The following is a 10,460-nucleotide window of genomic DNA, read 5'->3' as shown; positions in this document are numbered from 1 at the left end:
GTAGTCAGCTCCCGGGACCCACAAGCCCACGACGCTCTAGCTGAACTATGCACCCACAATGCCTTGCGGCGTTCCCACCCCCCTCGCCCAACACGTGTAGTCGTTAACTCTGTAGTTCCCCACGACGCAGGACCGGCAACTCTGGGTACTTGCAGCGGGACGCTCGCGACAGGAAGAGGGTGGGTTTGGTAGAATTGGGGAACAGCCAAACCTCAGGCAGTGAAAGAAAAAGTAACTTTATGATGAAAGCAGATTACAGACAACAGCTTAGCACTTAAAGATCTTAGCCAAGATCTCCTCGGGGGCCCACCTGCCCCTGGACGGGTCTCCTGTGACCTCTCCATGGACGCAGTGAAGTGTAGAACAGAGCCCTGGGCTGGCAACCTGAACCTTCTGGAACACCGACTCTTCCTGGGGCTGCTTTCTTGTCAGGAGGGATGAGGTGATCTCAGAGGGCCTCTAGTTTTAAAACAGTATGTTTTTTTCTGGCCTCTTCCACTCCCCAGGGATCGCATGGGAAGTGGGGTGTGTGCATGGGAGAATTGACTGTAAGCTAAATAGAACAGGAGTGGGACAAAGTCCTCCCTCCAGGACTGGAAAGATGGCAGCAGGAACATGAAGGTCAGAGGCAGGTGACTCCTGGCTTTATGTTGCTTCTTCAGGCCTGGGCTCCTGGCAGGTCGGGCCAGCCCAGCCCCAGTAACAACGGCAGCTGAAGGACTCCCAATCTCCAGGGCTGCCATCTGGCTCCAGGTGCAGAAAGACTTCCAGTTGTCCTGGGTCTTGCCAAGCACATCGGCCATGGCCATGGCACCGCTGGTGACTGCAGGCCATGGCTGCCCTGGTCACGTTGATCACATAAGGGCCCAGGGTGCTCACTAGGTAGTCATGGAGATGCCAGCACTCCTCCTGAGGAGAGGGAAGGGATGCATCAATGCTTCTGCTCCATGGCCCTGACATGGTCTTTCCCCATCTCTGGGACCCCAGCATGGGCTGTGTGGCAGGCTGGAGGGGGCAATGATCACCTCAGAACTGGAGAAGCTCAGGTCCCCCCAGAGCACCACGCCGGCTGCCCCCAGTGCAGCGCTCACACCAATGGTCTGCACAAGTTCATCCTGGAGGCAGAGAGCTGCTAAGCCAGGGCTGGGCTGGCCAGCTCCATCTGGCCCAACCTCCACCTTCAAGAACTTTCATGGCTCACTGCCATGATCCGATTCCACCCCTAGAGGAGGGCCCCTTGGCCCTGAGCCTCTGAGTGGCTTCTCAGGCCCTCAGAGAATGTCATGCCTCCCCAGTCAGACCCCTAGACTTCAGTTTTCACTCACCTGGGACAGGAACCTCCCAGAGCTCCGGTGTGTGAGGCGGGCATAGGCCAGGACAGGCAGGGGATGTGGGTGCCCAGCGAGGGCCACACGGAAGGCCTCCTCCAGGCGGTATCGGACAAATGCGTGGTGGTGAGCAGGTGGTAACCTGGGTGGGAGGTATATGCTGGGGAAGAGGGCGCTGGAGGCGGCCCAGAGCCAATGCAGTTGGGTGTTGCGGGCAAGGGTGGCTGCATGGCAGTGGCCCGTGTAATTGGAAGCTGTACCATGCCAGCCATTGCCACAGGCCGGGAAGCGATAGAAGCCCCAGAGCCCATGGGGCTGCAGTGCCCGGCCTAGCCGCAGTGTGTCCTCCATCAGTGCACGGGCTGCCTGTTCAAAGCCGATACGGGCCTTGTAGAGCTGCTCCTGGGGGTCCAGGTTGGGGAATACCCGCCGTGCCCAAGCCCAGGAGGCTGTCTGGTAGACCTGGCGGCGGCCCCAGTTCCCAGACCAGAGTGGACACCATTCCTCCCAGTCCAGTACTGCCAGGCCAGTGAAGCCAGGTTGCAGGCTGTGGCGGATCTGATAGGCAGCCCGTGCCAGGTGGCGGTCAAGGGGCACAGCCTGGGGGATGCCCCCGTTGTGAGCTGTGCCCCTCGGCCCAAGGTAGGGATAGAAGCCGAGCTGGTTCTTGTAGAAGATGGTGACATTCTGGCCGTGGAAACGCTGGCCACGGTTGGCTGCAATGCCCAGGGCCTCTAGTGGCAGGTGCACGCCAAAGCGGGCCTTACAGTGTGCTGAGGGCACATTCCACAGCACCAAGAAGGGGCGTTCAGGGGCTTGCAGCAGGGTCTGGCCACATCCCAAGCACAGGGCCACCCCTAGCACCAGGGCCAGGCCTAGCTGCATGGTCATGCCCCAGGGATGGAAACCTGCAGGAGAGAGGGGGTGTGAGCTTAGACTCCATGGCCATGGCCACACCTTCCACACAGCAGAGAAAGCTGGGAAAACTCCTCCAGCTCCTCCTCACAAGAAAGGGAGGTGCATAAAGCCTGGTTCCCAAGGGGTCTCATAGGCCTCTCAGAGCAGCCACAACCCAAGCTGGCTTGGGCAGCTCCCCTTCTGTATTGTCAATCTCTGCCATGGCACCACCGTGCCCTCTGACACCTCCCCCACCTACAGCTTTCACAAGTCCCCTTCTTTCCTCTGCCCATTTTGTTTCCTGCCCCAAGAACACTCAGCCCCCACCTTGCCTGGCTTAATTTCTACTCAGCACTCAGGTCTCTGCTATGACATCACCTGCCCTGGGAGGTCTACCAGATCTCCAAGTGGAGTGAGGAAACTTGAGCTCCCACTGTCCCAGCATGGATCCTGCCACAGTATGCCTGCCCTGTCCCTTGGGCTGAGACCCTATCTGTCTAGTTCCCCACTGCCTGTGCCCAATCCAGGGCCTGTAACACAGCAGGTGCCCAGTGAATGGTGATGAGTGAATGTCTCCTTGTCCCCTGGGCCTGGCAGAGTGAGAGAGGTAAAAGGCAGGTGTCCCTCCACCCATGGCCCTAAGGCCGAGGTGGATCTGAGGGCCCCTGCAGGGACAGAGGACCTAAGACAAGGCTGGGAGATGAGGGTGGGGGTCAACAAATACACTGTCACAACCACACCCAACAGAAGCCTTTATTCAGCCACACTGAGAGCTCTGAGCCACAGTCATGGTGCCATCTCCACTGGCATTCAGGAAACATGCCTAGGCTGAAGCTGCCCTCGGGGGATAGAAGCTGAGGGATGGCCAGTGGGCTGAGGCTGGTACTGTCCTGGGCAGTCAACTGACCCAGAAAGACAGCATCTTGCCCTGGGTAGCCCTCAGATGTCTTTCTCCATCCAGAATATGGGGCGTCTTCTCAGGTCTTGGTATTGAGTCTCCAGCAGGCTTTGTGGAGGGGGCCCTCCTGGAGGTGGGGGTAGGGTGGTCAAGGGCTCAGGCAGGGGTGGGGGTGGCGGCACTGATGACCCCTTGGGGGCTCTTGGGGCAGCTTGGGCAGTCAGGCTAGGGGCCCTGCAGGGTGGCCGGGGAAAGGAGGCCCTGGGGAAGGCACTGAGCAGGGTGGCAGGCAGCCACCGACTGGTGAAGACCAGGCCCTGCACAGGCTCACCCAGCTGGTAGCCCAGGTGGGCGTAAAAGTGCAGCTGGTCATGGGTGGTGAGGTGTAGCCGGCGGAAGCCCCGGGCCTGAGCAAAGGCTTCAAGGCCCTCCATGAGGCAGCGGCCAAAGCCACGGCCCCTCAAGGCTCGGGCCACCACCACCGTCTCCACTAGGAGGCTCTGGGGCCGGTCCAGCACCCGTGACAGGCGGGCATGGCCCACCACAATGGGGTCTGCCTCTGGCGTGGGACGGGGGCTCAGCAGCATCAAGCAGAGGGGGAAGGCATCTGAGGACTGGCCCAAGGAGTGCAGGCGGGAGGCGCGGCTGCGGGGCCACTGCTCATTGATGAGGTCGGCACAGGCATCCAGGAGCTCAGGTCGGCAGTGCACAGGCTCCAGGGTCAGCTCAGCCAGGTTGGGGGCTGGGGTCTCCTCTGGCTGGCGTGCGGGATCCAGGGTCAGCTCAGTTGAGCCAGGACTGAGGGTCATCTCTGGATGGCATGCAGAACCCAGGGTCAACTCAGCTAGCCTGGGGCTCAGGGTCAGATCTGGCTGGTGTGTAGGATCCAGGATCAGCTTGGCCAGGTTGGATCTCAGGGTCACCTCTGGCTGGCATGCAGGATCCAGAGTCAGTTAGGCTGGAGTGGTACTCAGGATCAGCACCACCTGGTGTATAGGGTCTAGGGTAGGAGTCAGCTTGGCTGGGCCAGGGCTCAGAGTCAGCTCTTGCCTACATGTGAGATCCAGGCTCAGCTGCCAGGCTGGGAGCCAAGGTCATCTCCTGCTGGGTTCCAGGTGGCTCAGTGCCAGGCTGGGGGTTAAGGCCACAGTCTCCAGGCAGTGGTATCTCCTGAGACCAGAAGGGTGCTCCTCCTGTGGACAACAGCCATGCTGGGCTGTGCCAGAAGGGAGGATGGGGCTGGGGCAGGGAGTGGCTGACAGAGTGCTAAGGAGGGCCACGCATCCTGGAACTGGTGTGCTGCACCTTGTCCCCATACTCACCTGATGGCACAGGTGACCTGGAGGATCCCATCCCCTATACCTGAGGGACCTGACTCAGGTGGAGAGCAGAGGTGATGGATCCTGGGTGCTCTGCCTTACACTGGATGGAGGCTGAGGGCTAAAGGCTAGGGCAGAAATCAAGACTCCAGGCCCCAGCCTTCTCTGACTACCGCTTTGTCCTCCCCAGGAGAGTAGATCCAGCCCTACACCATTGCATCTGGCTGGCCATCAGACAGAGCATACAAACTAGACACCACAACCCCCTGCTTAAACGCTGTATTCCCTTCGGAGGGAACACAGCTTCCCTAGGAACTCCCCTGTCCCACCCTTCTCCCTACTCCAGGTCCCAGCCTTTTTGACCACCTGGGCCATGCCTGCCACCTAACCGATATTGGGGTGCCATTCACCCACCCATCAGGCTCAAATTTCCCCTCCCTGGACTGCCTTCCCTACCAGGGGCACAGAGTCCCTGGCTCCCTCCCCAACACTGCCCAGCTCAGGACACTTTGACTGGGCATGGACCCAACTGCCCCTCAGAAAGGGCCCGGCTCACACAGCAATGTGGCTCCTGCAGGCCTGGCTCCCCACTGGCCTGTTTCGTAGCCACCCTAGCTAGATAAGAACCACAGCTTCCTTCCTACATCCACAGGGGTGTCCAACGGCTACCAGGTTGGGGGCTCAGACCTCCTGACCCCGAACTGCATTGTATGCCCATCCTACCACAGGCTCTGCTGGCAGAAGGGTCAATGCTGGGGGATTTCTAGCGATAGGTGGCCGCTGGGCCCCACCCTTCTACTCACCTGTTCCAGAGAGAATGCCCTGGCTCCCCTTCCCCACCTCTGCAGGAAGGCCCCGTGAGCTTGAGGCCAATTCCACACTGACCAGTAACAGGTAGCCCCCTCCCCTCATACCACATCCCACTCAGAGGGCTATAAGCCCCTCACCTGCATCAGCCACCTCCGCAGCAGCTGCACCCCTGGACCAGGAGAGAGGAAACCCCAGGATCCGCCCCTGAGCCTGGAGCCTCAGACTTCCCCCTCAGGCTTAACCCTTTCTGTGCCGATCCCACCCACTGTGGGTGGGGCTCCCGGGTCCACAGAGAGAGGCGACAGTCTCTCCTGCCTCGGTTTCCCCCTTCCTCCCACTGGGTGACAAACCGTGGAGTTTGGGGGTGGGGGCTTCGGGAGCTTGACTCTGGGCGGCTCGGCATGCTCTGGGAGGGAACGACAGACGCAAAGAGGGCGTGCGGGGGCAGCTTAGTCACTTGAGAACTGTACACGCGGAGCAGACGGGGAGAGCGGGGGACAATGAGGACGAATACGCCGCGCATGGGGAGAGGGGCAGTACTGACATGCTGACGCCTGGCTCCGGGACGCTCCGTGTCCTCGCTCCACACGGATCTGTATCTCGCTGTCTCTGGCTCGGACTCCTCCGGCCCCCGGCGCTCGCACCCTAGCGGAGAGGCGGACGCACTGCAGCCGTCACGGCCCGCGGCACACCACCAGGTCCCGGGTCTTCGGGGCGGCCAGCCCCCGGCTCCGGCGCCTCGCGTCATAATACAGACCCGACGCAGACTGGATCTCTGCCCTGGCTCTACCTCTGCCCCTCCCGCCCTTGCTTATCCAGGCCCAGCTCCCAGTGAGCGCGAACCGAGCGCCAGCTCCATTACGGGTGGGCTGGGCTTCCATCTCGCCCCGCCTCGCCCCGCCCCAGACTCAGATAGGTCTCCCCCCAGTTAACTTTGTTTCGGCTCACGTCAGCCTCCTGCCCAGCGTGGAAACGGTCAGGTGGAGCTTCCTCCCGAAATTTGGGCCCAACCCTGAGAAGCAGCCGCCCTCGGACAGACATCAAATCAGAGCAAGAGAAAAGAATTTTCCTGTGCCCTCTGGATCCCAGCGCCTGCACGTTTTAGGTGCTCAATAAACAGCTCTTGAAGTTAGAATCATGTCTGCTTTATTTGTGAGGCTGTTACCTCTGAACGGATTCAGGCTGCTGTACAGGGCTGATTACCGTCGACATATAGTAGGAGCCAAAGGGCTCCATCGCTATAGAGGTAGAGGTAGAGGGTAGAGATTCAAACCCAGATTCACCTGGGTTTGAATCTCAGCTGCTCTATTTTCTGTCTGCAACCTTGGGTAAAGTGCTTACCCTCCTTCCTTCCTCCCTCCCTCCCTTTCTTTCTTTCAGCATGCGGGATCTTAGTTCCCTGACCAGGGATCGAACCCCCGCCCCCTGCAGTAGAAGCATGGAGTCTTAACCACTGGACCGCCAGGGAAGTCCAGAGCATCAGTTCTTGTGATTGCTGCAGTTTAAAGACTGGCTCAATGTCTCTGGAGGAAATATTTTTAACTCTGCTGGGTGGGTGCCCAAGGCTCTAACTCCTTATGCAACTGTAAGCAGTTGGTCTGTAAGCAGGTGTGAATGGGCTAGCATATGCTCATGACAGTGCCTGAGTGTACTTCTGACTGTGACCATGACTCATGTGACTGTGCCTGTACTTGAGAAAGCTGTAGCCAGGTCCAGATTGCATTAGGTACTCAATGTGTGCATGTGCCAATCACCACATGCCCCACTGCTCACACCATGTTCCCGTCCACCCACAGTAGCAGCGACATTTGAACTCCACAGCCAACCGATCCTTGAGTGAGAGGGCACCTTGGAGGGTCAGAGGCCCAGCACCAGGCGTGGACTCGATGGAGAAACTGGTGGGGCTGAGGATGAGGCGGGCCTCGGGGTGACTGGGGCGCCGAGCACAACGGCCATGGCCAGAGCACAGGACTTGACTGCACAGAAGAGCCCCACTGGTCACATTCAGGATGAAGGGCCCCAGTGTCGTGTCAACATACTCCTTGATGGCCTGGCAGGATTCCTAGGTGGGAGGGGGAGCGTCAGGACACCACGGCCATGCACGGGTCCACCTAGGGCATTGAGGCACTCACCTGCTGGTCAACCAGGACTGCAGGGGTAAAGGGTGGGCCAGGGTCTCCCCAGTCAGCCTGGAAGCCCCACTCCTGCCGCCACCCTCACCCCCATCCTGGGCTTGAGCTCACCTTGGTTCTTGTGTTCTCCCAGCTCACCCAGAGCACCACTCCTGCTGCCCCCTGGGCTGCACTCTCCCCCAGGCTGTGCTCCAGCTCCTCCTGGGGAAAGGACAGCATAGCTCTGTGGGGCCTCCCTCCGTCCCCACAGCAGCCTGCTGTAACACGATTGCATGGGACAAATAATTCATAGCCTGCTCTAGCTGTGGTGGCCAGAGGCAAGCCTGCCCTTACTCTAGCCTGTGAGTGCCATGCAGGCAGGGATGATTTCTTTCTAAAGAATGCTGAATTGTCCGTGCCTAGCACAGAACTTGGCACACAGTAGGTACTCAAAGAATGTGAGAGGGAATGGATGAAAGTGTCCCAAGGCTAAAGTGCCCCAGGGCTATGTGGCCTCACTTACTGGACTAATGCCTGACAATGTAGGTTACAAGGTGGGCCGGGTCACAGGAGACTCACCAGGGGCAGAAAGCGGTTAGTCATGTCGTAGAAGATCTGGACGTAGGGCAGCACTGGCAGATCAGGGTACCCTGCACCCACGGCCAAACGGAATGCCTCACCCACACGGTGCTGCACAAACATCCGTGCCTTCTTCGTGCCCTCCAGTGCTGCGGGCAGGTAGATGCTGGGGTAGAGGGCACGGCTCTGGCCCCACAGCCACCCCAGCTGGTCATTCTCAGCACGGATGCCTGGTGGGCACTGGCCAGTGTAGTTTGGATTTTTAAAGTCATAGTTATAGCAATCAGGGAAGCCATAGAAGCCCCAGAGGCCACGAGGCTGCAGTGCTTGTCCCAGCCTGAGGGTACCTGCCATCCAGGCCCGCGCAGCCCCCTCGAACTGGTCCTGAGCTGCTGCCTCCACCCAAGGAGCTGGCCAGTCAGGGTGCTGCCCCTGTACCAGTGCCCGTGAGCGCTGCCGGTAAATGTCCTTGGTGTCCCAGTTGAAGGCCCAGCGTGGGCGCCATGCCTCCCAGTCAATAACTGCCAGCCCTGAGAAGTTGGATGCAGGCATGGCAGCCAGGATGTCCTGGAACGCGCGGGCCAGGTGGACAGCCAGGCTGGCATTCTGGGGCAGGCCACCGAATACGGGTTCCCCAGCAGGTGTGTAGTAAGGGTAGGTGCCCAGCTGGGAGCTGTAGAAAATGGTCATGTCAGGGCCGCGGAAGGTCTGCCCCGGGTTGGCCACCACATCAAAGACACTGACATCCACGTCCACGCCATGCCTCTCTAGACACCACTGGGTGTTTGCATTCCAGATGGTGGCGAAGGGCCGGTTGGGTACCAGGGGGTCCCTGGAGCCTTTGGCCATGCCGAGCAAGTTCAGGAAGAGGGTGCAGATGGGAAGCAGGTGGGCTGCCATGGCACAGGGCAGGTGTAGAGAAACCTGGCCAGGAGAAGCAGAGCTGAAAGCAGGCCTTGAACTCCCTGACCCCTACTGAGGGCAGGCAGGCCAAGTCCCTTATTAATCCACCTCTGTTCTGGCTTCAAGTAAATATTGACCTGCAGGGTTCGGGGAAGTCAGAGGACAAAGGAGAGGCATTGAGGGGAACATGGCCACTAGAGGGCACATCCGAGTTGCCTCTTGGGCCGACCTCTGCCCTCTGTCTCCCACAGGTCTTGTCCTGGCTTGCCCGCCCCCTTTCCCCAAGGGCCACAGAAGCCATGACATCTGTCTTGAGAAGAGTGGCTGAGAGCCAGGCCCTCAGCCCCCAGGCTGGCTGACTGACGGAGGCGGGGGCTTCCCTGTCTCTTCCCCCAGGAATCCTGGCCACCCATGCAGGAGGGCATGCTCAGTGACGCAGGAAAGGTCAGCCCAGCCCTCCTGTACACCCGCCAATCTGCCCACTTGTCCCTGCTGACCTCAGGGCTGAAAGGCCTCATTCTCCAAACTTCCTGACCTCAGGGTGAGGGCCTATGCAGGGCTCAGCAAGATTCTGTTCCTTAACTCTGGCCTCAGCTGCACCGAGACTCTTGGAGGAAGAAGCCGCTGCTAGAAACCCTGAGCTTTTGTAGGGGTCACCCCACCCAGTCTGGGGGCGGGCTGAGGGGCGGGCCCTGGATTAGAGGGCTGGGCCAGACAGCAGAGCCACCTCTGCACTCCTAGCAAAGTGCCCTTGGTAGGAGGTGGGGCTAGGCCGGAAGTGGCCCCTCCCACTCTGTCAGCACTGGGGCTGGACTTTGTGGCTTTACTTGGGATGGTGTGGGGATGGAGGCAGTGCATGGGGGCCATCTGGGCGGCAGATCCGACTGGGTGTGATACTGGAGTCTGGGTGCCTTCCCCACGTGCCTGCATTATGACATCTATGGGCCCTAGGCACTTCCACCTTTGTGGACCCATTCCTCAAAAAAATATTTTAAGGGAATGGTTAGGACTCTATGCTTCCACTGCAGGGGACACGGGTTCGATCCCTGGTCGGGGAACTAAGATCCCACATGCTGCGCGGCCAAAAAAATACATATTTTTTAAAAAATATATTTAACGACTATACTGGCATAAGTACAGATATAATCCAGACTGAATTCATTATTTCATATTCATTATTCCTGTATTTTTTCTTCTGATTAAAAAAGATTAAAATTAAAACATTTTTGTGGGCCCGTATAAGTATTGTGGCCCTGTGCCTACAGTGCCTAGTGGATAAATCATCCCCCCTTTAGGGACCTGTGTCTGAAAGGAACTGTGTTCCTCAAGTCAGGGCTGCGTTGTCACCCTTTGCATATGTGCTGGATCAGTGACTGTGTCTGTGTAAAGCTCCAGTTAGTGGACATTTGGGACTCTCCACAAACTCCAGTAGTACGTATGTGCAAGTGTGGGACCCAGTGCCTGGGACTTGGTGTGTGTGAGACCCTGTTTTATGACCATGAGACCCCATGTTTGTGTGACCACGGGTATGAGCATGAGTGTATCAGTGAAGACGCGCTTGTTCATTCCTTCGTGATTTTGCTTGTTTGCTGATTCAGACGCTAGCAACTGAGAC

The 10,460-nt window shown here is 58.9% G+C and overlaps 3 protein-coding genes across 4 annotated transcripts; all 3 read right to left on the bottom strand.

Annotated features, from left to right (window-relative positions):
• Nucleotides 1-223: 223 nt before the first annotated feature.
• Nucleotides 224-5,850, bottom strand: HYAL3 (hyaluronidase 3). The gene is made up of 4 exons (XM_065885491.1): nucleotides 5,797-5,850; nucleotides 1,326-2,236; nucleotides 1,026-1,115; nucleotides 224-909 (listed from the first exon to the last, which is right to left on the bottom strand). The coding sequence occupies exons 2-4, from the start codon at nucleotides 2,217-2,219 to the stop codon at nucleotides 646-648; spliced, it is 1,248 nt and encodes a 415-aa protein (XP_065741563.1). The 5' UTR covers nucleotides 2,220-2,236; nucleotides 5,797-5,850; the 3' UTR covers nucleotides 224-645.
• On the bottom strand, nucleotides 3,165-4,059 carry NAA80 (N-alpha-acetyltransferase 80, NatH catalytic subunit). Its single transcript, XM_065886406.1, is given in 2 exon segments — nucleotides 3,165-4,028; nucleotides 4,030-4,059. Coding segments are annotated over 2 exon segments (894 nt in total).
• Nucleotides 5,851-6,870: 1,020 nt separating the features above from the next.
• HYAL1 (hyaluronidase 1) lies at nucleotides 6,871-9,444 on the bottom strand. Of its 2 annotated transcripts, XM_065884987.1 has the most exons (4): nucleotides 9,343-9,444; nucleotides 7,943-8,866; nucleotides 7,496-7,585; nucleotides 6,871-7,314 (listed from the first exon to the last, which is right to left on the bottom strand). In XM_065884987.1, exons 1-4 carry the CDS (start codon nucleotides 9,361-9,363, stop codon nucleotides 7,003-7,005), a joined length of 1,347 nt encoding a protein of 448 aa, XP_065741059.1. In that variant the 5' UTR covers nucleotides 9,364-9,444; the 3' UTR covers nucleotides 6,871-7,002. The 2 variants fall into 2 exon arrangements, with proteins under 2 accessions (XP_065741059.1, XP_065741060.1); XM_065884988.1 differs by lacking the exons at nucleotides 7,496-7,585; nucleotides 9,343-9,444 and having other exon boundaries at nucleotides 6,970-7,314; nucleotides 7,943-8,842.
• Nucleotides 9,445-10,460: the final 1,016 nt, after the last annotated feature.

This window comes from Phocoena phocoena, chromosome 10, assembly GCF_963924675.1.
Source record: "Phocoena phocoena chromosome 10, mPhoPho1.1, whole genome shotgun sequence".
Classification (NCBI taxonomy): Eukaryota; Metazoa; Chordata; class Mammalia; order Artiodactyla; family Phocoenidae; genus Phocoena; species Phocoena phocoena.
The sequence above is the reverse complement of the archived record's forward strand: the minus strand, read 5'-3'. Positions and strand labels throughout refer to the sequence as shown.

What these genes read in the sequence shown, in the direction of transcription:
- HYAL3 (XM_065885491.1), bottom strand. Translation starts at nt 2,219, where the DNA reads ATGACCATGCAGCTAGGCCTGGCCCTGGTGCTAGGGGTGGCCCTGTGC. An exon ending in CTGGGAGGTTCCTGTCCCAG is followed by an intron (nt 1,116 to 1,325) that starts GTGAGTGAAAAC and finishes CTCTGCCTCCAG; the next exon opens with GATGAACTTGTGCAGACCAT. An exon ending in TGAGCTTCTCCAGTTCTGAG is followed by an intron (nt 910 to 1,025) that starts GTGATCATTGCC and finishes CCCTCTCCTCAG; the next exon opens with GAGGAGTGCTGGCATCTCCA.
- HYAL1 (XM_065884987.1), bottom strand. Translation starts at nt 9,363, where the DNA reads ATGAGGCCTTTCAGCCCTGAG. An exon ending in CTAACCGCTTTCTGCCCCTG is followed by an intron (nt 7,586 to 7,942) that starts GTGAGTCTCCTG and finishes TCCTTTCCCCAG; the next exon opens with GAGGAGCTGGAGCACAGCCT. An exon ending in GGGAGAACACAAGAACCAAG is followed by an intron (nt 7,315 to 7,495) that starts GTGAGCTCAAGC and finishes CCTCCCACCTAG; the next exon opens with GAATCCTGCCAGGCCATCAA.